The sequence below is a fragment of the Microchirus variegatus genome (assembly GCF_963457635.1).
Source record: "Microchirus variegatus genome assembly, chromosome: 17".
NCBI lineage: Eukaryota > Metazoa > Chordata > Actinopteri > Pleuronectiformes > Soleidae > Microchirus > Microchirus variegatus.
Window position 1 is genome coordinate 14039110 of NC_139818.1, and position 20767 is coordinate 14059876.

Here is a 20767-nt window from a genome sequence, read left to right on the forward strand (position 1 = left end):
CAGAGTAGGAATGTGAAAGCGGGTCACTGTTTGTCCTGGTGGTTGTTTTTAGCACAGGTGGATTGTGGAGTCCACCCATCCAAGCTGAAACCCAGGGTAAACGGGCTCTGTAAAGGAAGTGTGAAAGGTGTGAAGGAGGCTGAATGAGCCACTTAAGACCTGGTAGAAAGACAGCGTCCCTTCTGACCAGTCCAGAAACACCCCCACTTTATTGGAGCCGATTGGGACAGTTAACGCAGTGTTTGTGTCTCCGTGCAAAGTCCTGTAGCCACTGTGAGCGCAGTACAGGCCCCAGGAAGAGTGGTTTCGGCCTAACCAGCTGTCGTGACCCTCTCCCTTCCTGTTCATCCTTCTGTAGGCGACTCCTATGAAAGCTCTCCCGCACCATTCTGCCTCCCAGTAACAGCGTCCTGTCAGTCCCTCGTCACACAACACCTGTCTCCAGAAATCAAACCTGTCTGGGTGATCGGGACAAGGATTTGCAGTCCAACGCTTTGCTTTTGTGTTTCCCTCGGAGAGCGAAAGGTCTTTGTGTGCAGTGTCTGGGTCCAGGGTGAGTTTCCTGGTATCTGATTAAACACAGTTATTACACTGTTGATACTGTGAGTTTACAGGTACAAAACACTGGTGATTACTCACATTTCTTTGGGCCTGGCTCAATCCTGGATTCCCCACACTCTTCAACACTAAAACATAATACAATATTTTTAATAATTTTTTTTTTTTGCTTGTTCATATATAGTATTTACAAACAAATTGATGCTACAAATAGGTGGCCAGGGAGACCAAGACACTGTATGAGGTGACATGAATAATTCAAAATGAGTAAGATAAACTATTCCCTGCGGTGCGTAACAAATTAACTCAATTACATTTCTATCATTTCTATAGTAACAACATGGTAATAGTATGCTAGTAATATCAACATAATAGGGTAATGTTGTATTAACGTCATAGTAGTATTGTCTTCTGACTCATGCAGTGGTAATAGTGTGGTAATAAGGGAATAACATTACACCAATACCATGGTGTTTATGTAATATTCAGGTGAAGTCTTTGAAATTACTATAATCTACCGTCACACAGACACAAATGCTTGTGAATGAAAATGTATCATTTCCATTATTATAAACTTAATATTTAGTTTCCCACTGTTACTGCCAAGCTATTACTTTGTGGTGACGATGCCATTGCAAATAATATTTCTTCCCTATTCCCTATGTCTTTATCTGCCGACACATATGACATTATATCTGTGAAAAGATCATTTAGGTAAATAATTCATTACATGTATTTATTTATTTATTTAATTTTTGTCCAGCCGGAGTGAGCAGCGCGCGGTACCTGAGCTTCTGCAGGCTGCACTGTGGGTCATCTTTCAGAGCAGACAGCAGCTGCAGGCCCAAGGTGCCCGGGTGGTTGTAGCTCATGTCGAGCTCTCTCAGACGAGACGAGTTCAAGGCCGATGCCAGGAAAGTGCAGCCTATTTCTGTCACTCTGCACAGGGACACACTTCAAGAAAGGACACAAAAGGCATTTCACGCGTCCCATCTCCATAACGAGTGGGTTTTTTTTGCATGTTTGTGCTCTGTACTGTACTGTATATTGCTTTTAAATAATTCGTCTGGAATGGAATATCACTGGGTGGCACTCACTTGAGTATTTCCAGTTTGCAGAGAGGACTCCCCAGTCCTACGGAAATCCTCTTAACTCCTTCATCCTCAAAGTCATTGTCGGTGAGGTCCAGCACCTTCAGCTGGCAGGAAGCTGAGCTGATCATTTCAGTCAAGGTGTCACAGCTTTGCGCCGTCATGCTGCAGCTCCTCAGTCTATATGAACAGAGAAAAAAAAAACAACTACACTTACTTTTACTTTGACCTGACTGTGGGGGAATATTGTTTTGGATTCTGACCTTAATGTCTCCAATTTGCTGTTCTTCAGTCCAACAGAAAGCCGCATCATCCCTGAGTCCGTCAGGTTGTTGTTGCTCAAGTCCAGCTCTCGGATGTGGGATGAACTGATGCAAGACGCGAGCGTTTCACAGCAGGTCACAGTCAGTTTACATGCATTCAGACTGCAATAGAAAACAAAAAAACATTATGAGAGAAGAACAGGCCTTTCTGCATGGAGTTCGCATGTTCTCCAGGTTCTCCGGTTTCCTCCCACAGTCTAAAAACATGCAATATGGGGATTAGGTAAAGTGAGATGATTGTTTGTGTGTCCCTGTGATGGACTGGCGATCTGTCCAGGGTGTGACCCTACCTATCGCCCCCCCTGACCCGACCCTCATGTGGGGGATAAAGCGCTGGAAAAGGATGGAGAGAAGAACATCATGCCTCCTTTTGTTGGCATTAGATTCACGCCATTACTACCAGTAAGAATAGTATCAGACAGACCAAGCCACAGGACACGTGACATCCTCCATCCATTATCTATACATCACTTGTCATTTGGCGGTTGCTGTCACTGGGTAAGGGTAACCCTAACCCTGAGTAAGAGGGGAGTTACACCCTGGACAGCTTATCACAGGACCACAGGACAGGATTAATGTCTCCTAATCTAACCTCCATCTGAACATGAAAAGATCTATCCTGATTGAATAGAACACAAAACAAGAACCTTCTTGTTGTAAGGCACCTGTGTGAAATATGAAATCTCCGTCATGCAGATTGAAAATGCCCACATTGTGCCTTGCCTATTTGAATATTTCAAAAACGTAACCTAATATTACCTTAATATACCTGGTAAAATCACCGCTCTTATTCAGGTAGGTACAACAAATCATTGTCTGTTCACACAGTTTTTTGATCAAATCTCTTGGATCATTCACTCCTAATTCTGTCTGCTTTGAGATCAACACTTACTTTGCCACTTGGGCTGTTTTAAGGACAGGTAGTAGCCTCTCGAGTCCCTCCTCAGAGCGACTGTATTTGCTCAGTTCAAACACACTCAGTTCTTCCTCTGACGTCAGCAGCACAAAGACCAGAGTGGACCACTGCGCAGGTGAGAGTTTGGCTTCTTGAAGGCCACCTGAACTGAGGTAGTTCTGGATCTCCTCCACAAGGGAGCGGTCGTTCAGCTCATTCAGGCAGTGAAAGAGATTGAGGCATCTATCCGATGAAGGACTCGACTTTATCCTCTCCTTGATGTGTTTAATGATCTCTGTTCTTGTCCTTTTGTTTGTTCTGTTGCTGGTCACTAGATGTTTCAACAGAGTCTGGTTTGACTCCAGAGACAGGCCCAGAAGAAAGCGCACGAAGATGTCGAAGTGGCCGTGTTCACTGTGAAGTGCCTTCTCCACGGCTTCTTTGTAGAGGACGACCTCTGAAGGATCTCTGGAAAAGAAACGCCTCGGAACAGATGGCTTCTTTACCAGGACGTTGATGTTTTCATTGTTGAACGCGAGGAACACGTACAGCGCAGCGAAGAACTCCTGGATGCTCAGATGCACAAAGCAGAACATCTGCTCACCGTGCAGTGTCAGCTCCCCACTGAAGATCTGTGTGTAGAGGCCTGAGAACAAGGATGCCTGTGAGACAGCTATACCATGTGTTATCAGATCTTTCTCATAGAAGATCAAGTGGCCCTTCTCAAGTTCTTTGAAGGCCAGTTGACCAAGTGACATGAGGTTAGTTCGGATGGAGTCGGTATTGGACTCTCTTCTTCCCGGCAACCTCTTCTTTGTGCTCTCCACATACAACGACAGGAATTGTATGTACATTTTTGTGAGAGTCCTCGGCGAGTCTTTAGTGTCTGCTGTTGCCAACGTCTTCTCAAGAACTCTCGACGCCATCCAGCAGAAGACTGGGATGTGGCACATGATGTGAAGACTCCTGCAGGATTTAACGTGCGTGATGACTCTGTTTGCTAAGCTCTGGTCATCAATTTTCTTCCGGAAATACTCATCCTTCTGCTGGTTGTTGAACCCGCGGACCTCAGTCACTAGATCGACGTACTCCGCAGGGATCTGACTGGTAGCCGCTGGCCGAGAAGTTATCCAAACAAGACTCAAAGGAAGAAGTCTTCCGCTGATGAGGTTTATCAGGAGCACTGCAATTCTGTTTGGCTGTGTGACATCGGACATTATTTCACTTCTGTGGAAGTCCAAAGATAGACGGCTCTCGTCCAGACCGTCCAGAATGAAGAGCATTTTGCTGTTACCGTGCGTGAAGATTCCCGTGTCTTTCGTGTCGGGGAAAAAGACTTCAAGAAGCTCCACTAGGTTGACATTTTTCTTTCTCATCACATTCAGCTCTCGGAAAGACAGCGGGAATACAAAGTCCAGGTTGCCGTTTGCTCTCTCCTGAGCCCAGTCCAGAGTAAACTTTGTCGTGGCAACTGTTTTCCCAATGCCAGCTACTCCTCTTGTCAACACTGTTCTTATCTGGTGGTTTTGTCCCGACAGGGGAGCAAAAAGTTGATTGCAGTGGACAGATTTTTCCTGCGGCACACGTGTCCTGGAGGTTGTCTCGATCTGTCTCACTTCATGCTCCCGATTGACTTCAGCAGTCCCTCCCTCTGTGATGTAGAGCTCCGTGTAGATTTTGTCCAGAGATGTTCTTTTGGCCTCTGTTGTGTCCACCTCAACCAGGTGGCTGAACTTCCTCACCAGGGCAGCTTTAAGTTTCTTCTGACATTCTGGAAGTGTAGGGTCTGAAAGAGGGGAAAAGGTGTTTGACAGGAACTTAACTCTTCCATGTTACGGGGTAAGCGGTTGCTTGAAATGCTCACTTTCAGGCTGCAGAGATGCACAGCTGTCGTGGTTGGGCTCATCTTTTGATGAAAACTTGCACTCTGCAAAACCGGAGGAAAGATTTGCAGAGTTTTAGACCGATTTAGACCCACTTTTTGAAGATGGCAAACTAATTTGCAGCCTCACCTGACCAGTGATACATAACTATATATAGATATACAGTATATGTATATGTACTGTACCTACCATGACCAGCCGGGGTGATGTTGATGTTTACGGCGCCAACATTACAGTCAATGAAGTTGGGAGCGACCACATTGCTTCCATACTGAGCTGTGATCCTGGGATTCAAATGTTCCACCAAAGCCTTGAGATAGGGAACTGACCACAAACATGTAAATGTAGTGTGTGATGAATAGAAATCAAAGACAGATCTCATCTTTTGGAAAGGCTTTTGGAATTTGACATCCTTACCTCGTGAGATCTCGTCTGTTTTATCGGCATCACTCGTGCGTTCCATTCTTTTTCGATCAAGCCGTGCTCCTCACCAGCAGCCTTCACCTGAGCGGTGGAAATGAGAGGGAGATACGTCATACCTTCAGACACAGAGCGAAGTAATAAAGGAAACATGTACCTGCGTCGGCAGATGATTGAGTAAAGGCTGTGATTTCCATCTGATTCACACACCGAAAATGGCTGCTCATAACTACAGGGTATTTCTATGAGGAACCTTTTTATTTTCTTTCGCTCCTCACTGTGTAATAGTGACAAAACCGGAAAGAGGTACTTCCTGTCTGCTGCACAGGGCACAAACACATCCTCGTATGAACTGCAGCTGCCAACACTGTTCGATCTTGTTATTTTCGAGGTTGTCATTTATATGTGACACAAATTAGCAGTGTCATTATATTTCTATACATTTGTTGCCTTCATTTCAAACACTTGTTGTCCAGGCAGCCTCACAAAACGTGTTGTTGTTGTTTTTTCACCAGTGGCACAAGATTTAAAATCATGTAACATGTTCAAATCCAGGGAAATACACACACAAACACACCTTGACAGGCGTGACACCAATATACCTAATTTAAAACCTTGTGTGGATCAGTAAGGACAACACAACACGGCCCATTAAATTGATATTAAATGATATGGTAATGACAACACTGTAAATATCTGTAAACCAATACATGCTACAAAAATGTCACTAACGTAACCGTTTGCTGCATCTTCTTTCTCCTTTTCATTATCATTATAATAATAATTCACCTTATCGGTATTTTTTGCACATTTGCCTGTAAGAATACAGACAGTGCTGTTTGTGTTTCTGCTCATTTGATGTTCCACGCAGGTCTGTAACAACATTTGGGAGGGTTTGTATTCGTATTTATGTTTAAAATGCAAATAATACAAGTATAAAACATCAGAGCGTGTCCCCACTGGTTGTCGATTCGAGTTACACGTGTTATAATGAACGACTGCAGCATGAACAAGCTCATTTCTTCTTCTCTGCTGCAGCTTTGACACTTGAACAGATGGTGGAGGCAAAGTCCATTTTGTGACGGTGCTGTTTTTATTGCCTCCGTGTGCACGACAAGCTTTGAATGTTTATTGAGTTTTATTTTAATGTTGTTTTTTTATTTCAAAGTTGGATCAGACCTAAGTTATTCTAAATCCCACTAACATATATTCCCCAAAGTGTTTCATACTGTTAATACATATGCATGTGTGTACAGTATATAGCATTAATTGTGCAATAAAATAAAATAATAATAATAATAAAATATCTTCTATTGATGGTTTCTCAATGCAATAATCTAATAATGAATTCATACACATTTGATTATTTTACTGTTGATCAGCTAATGAATAATTGACTATTAACTGATTCATTGTTTTTCTTCCCTCCTTAATTCCATGTTTAGAAAACAAACAAATATTAACCGTGCCATATGTAAGAATGTGGCCAAAAACGGTTACTACATTCAAATTCAAAATACAGAAGTCTTTTAGGATTCGTTTTCTGACCTAACTGGCAACCCGTGGTTGCTCAGCAGCTGAGACTCTACTGTCTGCAATGATTGGTAGACAGCGGTAGGTGAAGCCACATGCCAAACCATGAGTTCAAAACATAAACATGATTTGCAGTCTGCAAAATATTTTTTTAAATGCAAATATTTTGGTTGTACTGTTGTTGTTGGTGAGTTCATTATGTTATATGAACATTATTCCTGAGTCTCTGTGACATATTAGGAGGATTTTACGGCCAGTTGCTTTAGATTTATTACATAATGCACCTTTAACTGTATTTTGTGTCTGCATTTTTTTGTCTGCACCCTTTTGTGGGAGGTTCAAGAAACAATGACACCCACCAAATACTCACACTTTAGTGACCTCTTGTGGAAAGAGATCTGCACTGCATTGCATTACCCACATTCACACGTCAAACATGTGAAGTGGAGAAAAATGGAATTAACCACATGCTGTAGGCCACAAACCCCAGGAGCCCATGTGTGGCAACTGGTCTGTGCTCATCTGATTAATTGTAACCTGAGTATGAAGGAGAATCGGCGTGATTTTGTCACCTAAATTCGAGGCCTTGGTGTTCACAAAGTGTGTGTGTGTGTGTGTTGACCCAAGTCTCAAGGGGAGTTGATGACTAAGCTCTATAATCATCAATCGAGGCTAAATGTTACCTCTGATTTCACTGTGATGTCTGAAACCTTTCCATTTCTTATTTCAGACGCTGTGATGAGTGACACGCAGAGCGGTTGGGGGGCAGTGGCTCGTCGCTCCTGGACATCGACGACAGTATCTGCTGAAACAAGATGTCGCGTCACTCATTCACCCCCCCCCCCCCCCTCATTCAGACTGTTTCCCCGCAGAACAGTGAGGAAGGAGCCTGGACTGTCATGACTCAGCTCTTGGCCCCTGCCACCCTCTCATTTTGTGATGTAACAGATGGCATATTCCCCCTCATTCAGTGCAAATGAAAAGTCATGTCTCGCTGTATGACAGCTAGTGTAGCTCTGATTGCACAATTAGTCTATTCTGGATACAAACAGAAGCTTCATTTACCAAGACAATATGACTCCAAAGGGGCTTCGAGTTACATATATTTGTGCATAAAACCCTGAGTGGGTGTATTCCTGCCAGCTTCAACTGGCTCTGTACATAAAGGATTGACTGCTAGATAGGATTTTCTTTATTGCTGATACTACTGGATAATTTAGAGGTGCTGAGAGTGTTTCTCACAGCAGGGTGGCATAGGAACATGTGAGTAGCTGCTCTCTTTTGAGTGCGTTTTCCATTGCAAAGTCAAGAGGGAAAGGATTTGACTTCTTTTTCTCCTGTCATCGTGAAGTCGTAACCAGCTGGAGTGGAGAGGGCGAGTCGGAAATGTAACGCACACTTGTAAAGGTGAATGGTGCACAACGAGCCAAAGGCTGCCCAAGACGAGGCCCAAGATCAACATGCCCAACTGTGATAATACTACAGTGATGACAATAATACACCACAATGGAAAATCACGCGCAGACTTTCTCTCCTTCCTTTGGCAGTTTCTGCAGAAAAAAAAAAAAAAAACGCTCTCTACTTTCTCTTTTCTCAGCCTCCTGTGCTCTCACTCCTCTTCCCTCCTCTGCTTCTCTGTCTCTCATCAAGTGGGCAAGGCACAGTGTGTGGTTGGTGTGAGATAACAAAGGCTGAGGAGTTCACCATTATATAACTTCTGTGGAGGCTGAGGAGGTGGAGGAAGAGGAGGAGAGGCAGCAGGGTTAGCGCACAGCAAAAAAAGGAGGGCAGGAGAGGGCCAGTAGCCTACGTTGCAACGCTCGTTTGTCTCACACACACACACACACACACACACATACATAGACACACATGCTGGCCTCCTTTCCTTGCTCGCCGTCACACATCTAACTGGCTGCCCTTGTAGATACAGTTTGGCCTCGTAATATTTGAACTTTTCAGTGTTTCGGGCTTTGTGTTCCCACACTGACAACCACACAAAAAGATTTTCATGTGAAAGCACCATTTTTGCTCGTATTTCGTTTTGACGACGGACTGCGTCTGTGTGCTGTGGTGCTGAGCACGCACGCACGCACACACACACACACACACACACACACACACACACACACACACACACACACACACACACACACACACACACACACACACACACACACACACACACACACACACACACAAGACCTCTAACTAACTCTCGAGCTCTATGGCTCCCTCCAGCCCCACTGCCTGTCCTCTGATGGCCTCCCACTCATGCCACATTAAACATTTATTGAGGCACTCTGGATCTGTGTGACACCATCTTTTAGCGCCGGCGAGCTTACAGTCCTCACACTGTGGAAAAAAACATAGGTGCATGCTCGTCGTCGGTGTGGGAACCTGATACTGCAGCCACACGGCTCCTTTCTGCCAATTCCCATCTCTCTTATACACACATACATACACACGCTCTGGAATGCAAATGCAAAATCAGGGGCTCAGAAAAGGCCTGCTCTACTGAGAGCAAGGTCTGCATGAATCAATACTGATCCGTGGTGTATTCTGTATGTGCGTTTACATAGTCTTATGCAGTGTGTGTGTGTGTGTGTGTGTGTGTGTGTGTGTCACAGTTGGCCTCTCTGCTGCAGTGAGGTGTGACCCAGGGCTGGGTGTATCCCAAACAGTGCAGTAAAAATGCTGCTGTGATGTTTTACTGCTTTTTTGGCCAGGGAACAGATGGGAGAAGAAACAGTAACTGGATTACAAAGCTATTTTTAAGCCAGGAATATGTACCATCCAGGGACTGTTTGCCTTTCAACAATATGCCTATTTATAATATGTCTATCTATATGTCTAGTGGCTCTTTACAATACGCTTTATGTAATCTATTCATGGGATGGGGTAGTATATACCATTATTCTCATGCAACATGTGAAAAGTGCTCACAGTGGATAGATCGAGGTGGATTTCCATCACTGGCATAATTGTGAATGTAATCCGTTTATTAGCATGTTTTGGGAAAATTTTTAGTAAGGTAATATTTTTGTAACATTACTATAATAAGAGTTTTTGTTATTGTTATATATGTACATATATACATATATACATGCATATGTGTGTATATACAAACACATATACATATACATATATATACATATACATTTATATACATGTAGACATATATATATTTTTTACAATAATATAATAATATTTTTACTTACTATAAGTGTTTTTGGTATTGTTATATATGTACATATATACATATATACATACATATATATATTTTACAATAATGTAATAATATTTTTCTAACATTACTATAATAAGAGTTTTTGGTATTGTTCTATATATATATACGTATATATATATATATACGTATATATATTTTTTACAATAATGTAATAATATTTTTGTAACATTACTATAATAAGTGATTATATATATGTATGTGTATATATATATACACACACACATATATATATATACACACACATATATACGTATATATATGTATGTATATATATTTTATTTATTTTTTTAATTAAAGGGCACACACAATAAATAAATTATATTTTCACGATTATCGCAATAATATCGTGAATCGCCATTATTTTTGGTCAAGACAATTGTAGCAGGACATTTTCATAATGGACCCATAACATTTTATGTCATGTCTTGAAACAGAGGCCCTGTTCTCGTGCTGTAGGAGCCCGTTCTCGCGAGAATTCCTCCCCCTTTACCACACACACACACACACACACACACACCCGCACACACCATTATCATCATCACTCCTCCTCCTCTCCCCAGCCCCTCCCTTTCCGTCTCTGCTCGCTTCTCTCCTCTTCAGCCTTCCCTGCCTGTCAGAAAGGTGTTCCAGTGTAGTGGAGGCTAGGTTACCCTCCTCCCGGACCCCGTACGAGAGCCAGCCGCCGTCGTACACCAAGGCTCGGGCTCGCCCTCTCACGGCTCTGACCATGGCAACCACCGCTACTTCCACCAGGTTTACCGACGAGTACCAGTTGTACGAGGAGCTCGGGAAGTAAGCAGCAGCCGTAACGTTCTAACAGTGTGCATCGTGTTTGTCTTGTCGTTTCGTCCCCCACCCCCGCAACCTCGCCTCACATTATTTCTGCCTAGCCAGCTAGCTGCGGAAAGCTAACCAACATAGCTTACACGCGAGTCATGCCGAGTGTTGCAATGGTTGTGTCAGTGGATTGTGGCTGGTGTTTGTTGTAGTGGAGCAGTCCGGATAAATAACCGCTGCTGTCGTCTCGACGAGCTCCCCCCGCATTAACAGAGCAGCGCACTGACGCTCAGTCACTACCCAGCGAGCTGCCATGCTGATATTGATAAACTAGCCGAGTTAGCCCGCTAGCGTCGCGTCTTTTTGTCGCTAATGGTGATGCATGTAAAACACAAAGCCTGGTGCATTACGAGCTGTTAGCCCCTTTGTGTGTTCGCTAGCCGGTGTTTTCTGGTCTGGTGGATTCATCCGCGGGGCCCCGGGAGACGCTGCAGACGCTGCTCTGTGACATTTTCACCGGCCCACGGCTCTGACAGCTCCGTGCGGGCTGCCTTGTCAGAGCAGAGGCTGTGGTCGGCAGCTAACAAGGCCGATCACTCCCCCCCCCCCACCCCGAGCAGCTGCAGATGATTTGTGTAACAGTGTTGAATAACGTTACTTACCGCTGGACCACTCTTTGAGGTGGTTATTGGGTCCAAGATGTGTTGATTTATATGTTTGCAAATGGAAGACGCATACGCCCCGCACAACAGCTGTCCTAATCATGACGTTATTAATAAAATGCATTTGTCGTTGTGTGATCGGAGAAGCAGCGGCACCGTTTCAGAGGTAGATTTTTTTGCGTCTACTGTGCGAGAGGTAATGGCGTATTTTCTCCGTATTTTGATGACGGCAAGAAAACTGGGCCACTACCTCCCCCGTTTCATCATCATCTACATCATCATCATTTGCAGCAGCATCTGCTATTCTTGGTCAGTGGTTAGACCCAAAGCAACGGTAGCAAGGCGACACTGACTCAATAAAGGTACACCGCGCTTCATTTCCAGCTGCCATTTCCAATATCTGCGTTTTAACTGACAGCAATTGTGCCATGGCTCGCACACCTACACACCCTCCTCCCGAGCCTCATCGAGACTGACCACTTGCCTCTCAGCCGCAATCCGTTTGTTAACGCATTTTGCTCTGTCACAGGTTATTAACGTCAGCCGCACTGGGTTGCACTTCTGTCACCTGTCACCTATCGTCTACTGGTAAATAATTGAAACTAAGAACTGAGTGGAAGGAACAGAGTGCAGCTCTGAAGTAGCAGCAGCCCTCCATGTGTGATCGAGAGCAGTAACAAACAGCCTTCCTCTTTCAGGAAAACTGTGGAGGGTCATGCTGAAGGTGGTGATTTCAGCACCATGACAATCATTAGCACAATTACCTTTTTTTTCCCCCCCTGTTATGCTCAAAAACGATCACCTCTGAAGCCGGTAGCTTGAAAATATAGCGTGTGGATCCAGGATTCACCAAAGGAGGGGTTGTTTTATAATGTGTTATGCACTTCCTTTTTGCTGGAGTGGCTTCATAAAAGCACATTGTTACCTAGTGAGTGCATTAAATGTTGCCTATTGTTGATCGCAATGAAGCCCATTCATTCTTTGTGAGGGCTGTTGGAAATTGAGTTTCCTTCAGAGCAGTAGGGTTACGCCGTATTGTCTGCGCCTGTCATAGATGAGCAAACGGTGTGGCTCTTCATTTATAATCCAAGACCTGAACTGATATCAGCAGCGCTCATGTTGGAGAAGCTTGTTGCATTGTTGCTCATGTTTTCATGTTGTATGCACTGATGCTCTGTTAGAAATGACTGTTCACTATGTGCGAGTGTGAGGGAGCAAGTTTGTTAGCATATACAAACAATCCCCTGCCACACGTGTGGATGCAGTTTCAAATGTCATATTATGTGTGTGTTTGTGGGAGGGAGAGCGAGAGAGAGAGAGAGAAAGCAAGCGCATGTGAAATGGAATTGATTATTGGTTGTTGATGTTCTTTCTTCTTAGGGGAGCTTTTTCAGTGGTGCGTAGGTGTGTAAAGAAGTCATCAGGACAGGAGTATGCTGCAAAAATCATCAACACTAAGAAGCTGTCTGCAAGAGGTACGATAGCACGGCACGCACACACACACTCACTCACACTGACTCTGTGTATTGGTTTGTATGCAATCTGCCTTGGAAAGAAACACAATATGGTGTATGTATATAATTTCAGTTTTGCAATATTGCCTAATATTATAATACAATACAATCTCTGCCAATGTGCGTGGGTTACATAACTGAAGATAATCTAATGAATTTAACGCCTGATAAATCACGGTACCTCATCCTATAGATATAGGAATTTTGTAAAATCAATATTATGAAGCAATTCAGATGTGCAGTGTTAACATAACAGAGATGGAGAAAGTGTTATTGTCCTGGCATTGTTTGAAATCTTTACTGCCCCATCTTTCATCTCACTGTATACATCTGCATTCATCATTGTCTAGGCTTATTTAAAAGTATGCATATAAACAAGAGACTCTTTTTTTCCAATAGCAGTTGGAATACCTTATTCAATCATTGTGTCTGTGGAACTTCAGGGTGATGTAATGGCTAGGTGCTCAGCTAACAATTATTTTTGTAATTGATAAATCTGTTGATTTTTTTTTCCAATTAATTGACTAATCAAGGTTTCTTCCTTATATGGAGTAAAGACACCAGAAACTATTCACATTTAAGAAGCTTAAAAACTGGAGAGCTTGTGTTTTAATTATTAAAAAAAAACTCTCATCGATCCAAACAGTCGATTAATTTAATAATCGTTTAATCGTTGCAGCTGTAATAATAACCCTGCATTTACTGTATTGAATAACTGTCAATCTTTGCTCTGTAGTATCATTTACTGCTGTACAATGAATTGATGGATTTCGGAGGAGCTTGTCATGGCTAGTGCTCGAGGATAGGAAGGAAATAAAGCAATAAAAATGGGAAGACATTATTGATCCATCTTTTCTATCGTCTTGTTAATTTGTGGCCTTGCTTGGTGTATTCACACCAACTCCACCATCCACTCCTGAAATTAACTGTTATGGTGCGTGTGCGTCTTCGCATAGATCCACGCCCACATCCACGCTGCACTTGGCTGTTGTGGCAAGCCACATTGTATTGATAGTGCAAGTTCTTGTCTGTGTGTCGGAACCTCCCCCACCTTCAGACTTAGGTGCTTAATTGCCTTCTCCTTTTTTGTGTCTGACGGATTAGAAACGCACTCCCTCCTGCCATTCACACAAACACCTGGCTTCATTTGTTCTCCTTACCTGCACACTCTCTCATTACCTTCATGCCTCACTCATTCATTCCCTTTCTCTTGTCTTTCTACAAATGGTGGGGGGGATTGGTCTGTATTGAGGCTAATCCACTTATGCTAAATGTATCTCATCAACCACTAAGACCTCATGGATTCCATAGGCACTGCCATGTTTGGCTGTTTTTTTGTCTGGTGGTCTGTATGTGTGTGAGTGAGAGAAAGCTAATAGAACGCTAATAGAGCATGTCTGTATTGTAAGGCAATTGTAAGTCTGTTGTAATGCTGTTATTGTTCTATCCGTGCCATCCAAGTGTCCATACAGGGCAGGGTATTAATGTCCCACCAAGGAAAAGTAAAGGCTCAGCAGAAAAACTGTTGGCTCTTCATTGGGGCAGGGAGCACAATGTAGGCCTGTGTGCATCTGTGTGTGTTTGCCAGGGGAGAAGAAAGCCAGCCAGAGGAGGAGGAGATTTTTAACAGTATAGTCTTGCAAGGAGATCAGTGACACTCTGCACCAGGAAAGAAAGGTGAAATGAGAACTAGACACTATAGAGTGAGCAAAGGTGGATTCTGTGCCAAGGGAATAATTGTGGTAGGCTGCTTGACTGATGCGAGATGCATCTACATGCATACAAAACATGTCCACACACTCAGGCATCCAGTGCGTGAGCCGGCAGCTTGCCCAGTAGGATTTGGCTGGTTTTTTTTTAGCCCGATGGGGTGAGTGTGACCTCACGCGTGGCCTGGTGGGTAAGTCTCTCAAAGCTGTGGTAAACACTGCAGTAATCTGAGGAGGGGGGAGGGGGGGAGAGGGGAGAGGGAGGCAAGCAAGCAGTCAGGCAGGCAAGGAGGGAGATGAAGGAAGGAAATGAAACGAGGAAGGAAGGAAGCGGGGGAGAGAGGTCATGGACGTAGGCAGTTGGCAGTAGGACAGTCCAGCCTACAGGCAGTTGAAGGTGGATATGAGTGGGCAGTGGTATACACAAAACACTCCCACACTCTCAAAACGTGCACCTGATTTCAGCAATATTGTTTGCTGTGTTTTTAATCTACATATTATCTCGTTTTTGTTCAAATTTATTAGACTATTAGTTTCAGATGACGATTCGCAAATTGCTGTGTTGCTGTGTTACGACTTTGCAGAGACGGAATGCTCTGTTCTATTTTGTTAAGTCAAGTGACTGGAAAGTAAATGGCTGCTGCATTGTCTACTGCAACACTGTGTGTGTGTGTGTGTGTTTGTGTGTGTCTGAGAGAGCGAGAGAGGGAGTCAAAATGAGAGAGACGATCCACTTTGATGCACCACCCCAGTACTTCTCCACAACGTTGTTTTCGTGTCCTACATTTAGTGTCCTGGGGCTGTACGATTGTCCTCGTGAAAATAATTCAAGTTGTAGTACTCGACTAATATTATTTATTGTTCAGTGATTTCCCCAAATCCTTCTGTCTGAGCTCATTTTCTGCAGCCAAACTCTTGTTTCCTAATTATTGTCGCCAAATCACGGAGATTCAGCCATCATCTCCCTCGACTATTGCCTGGGTTCAGACCTCTTAATCACTGTCCTTGTTTTTGATTTGCACAGTTATTCGGACAGATTTGCTGCAGCTGACGATTGAAAGCTTTGTCATAGGGATTATGTTTAGTGGACTTCATCTTCCAGTATAGCAAGTTACCTAGCTTTATTAAACAATCGCGTAGGAATGCCTGCAAAAAGCAACAAATTGAGATGATAGTTTCTTAAATCGCCATGAAAGTCTTACCATTACTACTTGATAGACTGATTTTGGCTGACTTGAAATAAGATGCCTGATTCTCAGACTACTGCAGAGTGCATTTCCTCCTATTGATTCAGAAAAACAGATGCTCTAGCTTTGTCCTAATTGGTGGCGTGTCATGGTTGCCAATGTGATCATAATGGCAGTTGATTTTGCAATTGAAAATTCAGTTTCTGATTCTGCAGAACACTTGCCAGTATGATTTCATCATTCTGTAAACATAAGTCAGAGGAGCAACAGTTTTTCACAATATCCTCTACATAATATGTAACGATAAGGAACAAAGTTGTGCTGTGAGGATTTAAAGATACAATGTGCAAGAATGTGTGCCAACCAATGGTGAAACAGTGGATTGTAACAAATGAAGGAGTGCTCCACTAGGCCTCTCAAATAAAAAGTGACAGCCCCTGTCCTCCACTCGCCTCTCCTTTTACTCCATGCATCAGGGAACTATGGTGGCCTTTGCACAGCAGAAAGGATATTGTCTTTCTTTCTTTGTGTATTAAGTTTCACTTCAAACATAAAACACATACTCTGGCTGGTTGTCAATTGGAGCTGCTGTAGAAACATGCTGGCCTCCATAATGCAAGACTGTGTCCTACATATAAGTCTTTTTCTGAGGCTAAAAAAACCAAACTGGATTAATATTTTAAAGTGAGTTTGCACTTATAGAAACACCCTTGTATGGTAGAATATTCAATTTTTGCTAGTAAAACCTTATAATTAAAATACAAGTCCTGTTATGCACCGAACCTTCTAATATTGTTTTTATTGCTATGTCTGTTATAAAAACAATATTATATTGTATATTATATATCATACTGCAATGATACATTACAAATATGTTTTTGTATAAGAATCATATAAAATAATATACAGAGCATGTCTTTTTGTATTATTCATTAATGCCATTGGTGGAAATTGATTAATTAACTTTTGCATCCAGTGTTCAAAATGATCCCACTGCCATAAACATGGACATGACTATTCATTCATTTAGCCAGTCATGTTGCAAATCCTCCAATTGTTGCACAGGGTGAAATTGGTGTTGATGTTAATATTTGCCAAACTGAACGACTGATTTAAGAGAACATCAGTCTTATTTCTCACAAATAAAAAAAACCTGCGCCCAGTTTTCAGTGAGGTTAAGAGTGTGAATTAAATAAGCCACTTCCTGTGTCTTAGGTCTTGTAGAGCTGTGTTCAGTTGAGACTAAATGGATCATCAGTTGGAACATTTGTTTATTTCCTGCATTCTGAAGAAGTAGTAATACTTTCACCGGACGAAAACGATATTTAATATTGTTAAAGGGGCACCTAAAACTATCTAGAATAACATAATGATATCATCAATCTTTTTGACAGTGTTTTCTCGCCGTCATTTTAACTCAAAAGGAATAAACGGAATAAACGGGATGCTCAGTCAGACCGTTGGCTTTATTTGTGTCACCGAGTCCACTCCGTCCTCCTCAGCTGATTTAAAATGGCTGTGGGCCCGCCCCATGGCAGAGCAGATGGCCAATTAGAGATCAGCAGGAAGTGCCAGTAATTAGCCTCCAGCTCTCTCTTTCCTGTCTTCTTCCACCACACACACTCACACCAACAAATAAGGAGGTTGAATGAATTAGTGAGTGCTGCAGTGACACTTCACCAGGGAAGTCAGCTATGCAGACACACTCGCACACGGGAGCAAATGGACATTCCATGTTATCGCCCCCCTTTGCTCTGTCCGTCCGTTCATCAGTTCAGGGTTAATGTAATAATTAGGAGTTTTGCGTCTCTCCCTCATTTGCTCTCTTTCTCTTGATGAGGGAATTCCATACCTGCAGGGAGAGTGGAGGAAGGCATATGTGAAGATGGTAGAACCATCTTTTTTCAAATCACCTGACCGCAGCATGAAGACATGTCCAAGTCTGCATCAAGTTAGTGATAAGTCATGCAAAGAGACAGTTACAAGCAGTAACGGTGTTAAGTGCAGTAATGGGCTCTTATTTGTATGCCTGTACATTATAATGTATCGCATTTGTTGAGCAGTTGTATAAGGTCCTTGTCGATTGCTCAGCAACAGCATGTGAATTTTATCTGAGGCTGTTGCTACATTGGGGAAATGAATGCAAATCTTATTGAGGTTACGTGTGTGTGTTTGTGTGTGCACGCCTGTGTTCTGCATGTTGCTGTGGGGTTTAGTTGGCTTCACTACGCGATTACACACACACATCCCCGCAGTATTACTGGATCTCCTTACCCCAAGTGACCTCTGACCTCATCAGCATGTGGCTACACACTCCCAAAGGCTACATTCAGATTAGCCAGGCTAAAGTGACTCGCATCCAATATTTTGTTTCCATTGATGTGAGTGGGGTCACGTTTTTTTGTCCGGGCTGCGTGGACACAGGAAATCAATCCTCAATATTCAATGTATTAGATTTAGATTAGATTGCTTTTAATATGTGGTCCAAGATCATATATGTGTATATGATATATATATATATTATATATAATTTCTGATATACAGTTGTTTTAAAAATTTTAAACAACTAAGCTGTGAGCAAAAACAAATATGCTGATTAGCCATAACCAGCCACTTCAAAATCATAATGCTTCATCTACTCCCGTAAAAGAAAAAATGCTTATGTAATAACATAATGTTGAATGCAGTTGCTTGTTTATTTACATTTTTGTCCAGTGATTTTGATCAGTGTCAGACCAATACTGTTACTGTTTGGCTCATCGCTAATCACAATCAAGATGACCTTTTGCCTTTAAGCATGCACTAAGAATTGTTGTCATTGAATTGCAGCACAGCAAAGCCAAGCAACAATGGAGGAGAGTGCTGTCGGCAAGAGTTGACTCGCAGCTATGTTTACTGTTGTTGTTGTTGTTGTTGATGACGCATGCTAAAAGGTTTCACAATGCACTTGTGTGCAGTTTCAGAGGGAAGTCGTGTTTGTATTTATGTCAAATGCAAGACACTAAAGATGATGATGATAAGTTATGAGTGTTCTATAATGATTGAGTCAGTCAAATCCCATTCGTAACAAATCGGAATTTAACAGTGTGTGTGTCTTATAAGGTGAATGTAGTAGTCATAGTGGTGACAGGGAGTGTGGTTTACACACTGACATGTACAAACACACACATGCACCCATGCTACTGCTGCAGGATTTGGCCAATCCTTCTAACAAGGATGTTGGTTTAGACACGAGGCATGTGCGTTCCTGTTTGCATCCCGTCCCATCAAGAAGTGCAAACACGGCAGCAGTGTAGTATAATTTCACACTAACCCCTTTTAGACATACACACACATACACACACAGGTTTGCACAGCTTTCCCTCTTGACTTCCATTTAGCCTGACCTAAACCATAACAACTTAATGCCTAAACTTAACAATCTTATCTTAGACATAAACTTAACCAGTTCTCAACTAGGACTAGGTGATGGTTCCCATGTGGACTACTGACTCTGACAAGATCCTAAAGAGGTAAAAAAAAATACAAGTACACATGTACAAGTACATGTACATCCCATTGCTATACGCAGCCTCAGCTTAATAAACTTAAATAATATCACACATGAGATCAGTGGAGCTCTGCTTGTCACCGTTACCTTTCAGAAGCAAATGGGGCCGCTCAGTTTGAACAGTTTAACTAATAGGCTGTCACCATGATCTAGACCCAAATATTGACTTAAGCGCTGATGCTACACATTTTAAAATACATAATTTCACTACAAATAAAATTTCACAAGTGGGTTAAATCAAGTACGTTATCTGTTAGCAGTATGTACAGTACGTGTACATTAATTGACACATATATATCATATTGTAAGCATGTTTTAAGGCTAAGTACAGTGTGAAAAGTAAATTGTTGTATTGCATTCTGGATTGTTTGCTCCACATTTCCTGTCTGTGTCTATTTGGCTGTAGCCTCTGATGAATTGGAGTTAAAATGCTAATAAACAACAACATTTGTAATTATTTTATATGCACCATACAGTAGTGATCACTGCTACTGAAACGTACACATGCTAAATTCATGAAAAACTTTTCAAAATAAAAGCATGTCTTAAGCCCATCAGCTCCACACAACTCTCTCTGTGTTTCTCAGTATAGCAATGGCATCTGTGGTGGCACAGTGATGTGTTGTGATCAGACAGATAAGAGGGAAGATGGAATTGAGATGGCACTGAACCTTAGGTTAAGGATTCATCCCTTGGTTCTTTGAAACACGAGTGAGATGAAACGAATGTTGAAAGAACTTAAGGTTAAGGAATTAACCTCAGTTTTCTCAAACATGGGTGAACCAGTGAGAGAAATGACTGTTGAATGATGACATCCTTTCAGAAAGCTCTGAGGCTCACCTCAGGCATGGCAATAAGTCTGGGGGGGGGGGGGGGTAATAAAATTAACACTGTTTTGGTGACAGAAGTTACACACTGGAGCTTTAAAATGTCAAGCTGTTACCTGTTGATGTGCCGTTTTTAGTGGAGCACTAAACTTTGCATTGTAATAGTAACTTGTTTTGATAAACTGTGACTTTTCTCTCCTCAGACCATCAGAAGCTGGAGAGAGAGGCTCGGATCTGCCGTCTCCTGAAGCACCCCAACATTGGTGAGTTTTTGTTAAATGTTTGATTCTGTTATCACATTAGAGACTCACACTGATACCAACAGTTTGTAATGCAATGCATTTCAAGGTATTGATAATAATGAGTACTCATAGTAGTAGGAAAAAAAATATTCAAACATTATTTAAATGAGGAAAAGTGTATCTTATGACAGATTTCTGGAGTATTACCGTAATGCATCCAACATTATTTGTTTACAGAACAAAGATATGCTACCTTTGCTGATTTGCAAAGAAATCAGGTATTCGGTCTCAATCTTAATAGCTTCTATTTCTAAAGTAACATAATATCAAATCAGACTATAAAATAAAC

The 20767-nt window shown here is 42.3% G+C and overlaps 2 protein-coding genes across 6 annotated transcripts in view; one reads left to right on the forward strand and one right to left on the reverse strand.

Moving 5' to 3' along the window:
• Positions 1-48: 48 nt before the first annotated feature.
• On the reverse strand, positions 49-10679 carry LOC310939008 (NACHT, LRR and PYD domains-containing protein 3-like; the record flags this gene model as incomplete). Its single annotated transcript, XM_083903675.1, has 10 exons — positions 49-569; positions 640-686; positions 1345-1512; positions 1656-1829; positions 1913-2074; positions 2865-4653; positions 4732-4794; positions 4940-5060; positions 5168-5289; positions 10601-10679. 10 exons carry the CDS (start codon positions 10677-10679, stop codon positions 49-51), a joined length of 3246 nt encoding a protein of 1081 aa, XP_083759801.1.
• Positions 10573-20767, forward strand: part of LOC310939571 (calcium/calmodulin-dependent protein kinase type II subunit gamma-like) — a 33638-nt gene continuing 23443 nt past the window's right edge. For all 5 annotated transcript variants that reach the window (XM_083904347.1, XM_083904352.1, XM_083904348.1 and 2 more), the window contains exons 1-3: positions 10573-10742; positions 12770-12864; positions 20380-20439. In XM_083904347.1, the coding sequence (XP_083760473.1) occupies positions 10678-10742; positions 12770-12864; positions 20380-20439 (220 nt within the window). In that variant the 5' untranslated portion in view covers positions 10573-10677. The remainder of the gene's footprint in view (positions 10743-12769; positions 12865-20379; positions 20440-20767) is intronic.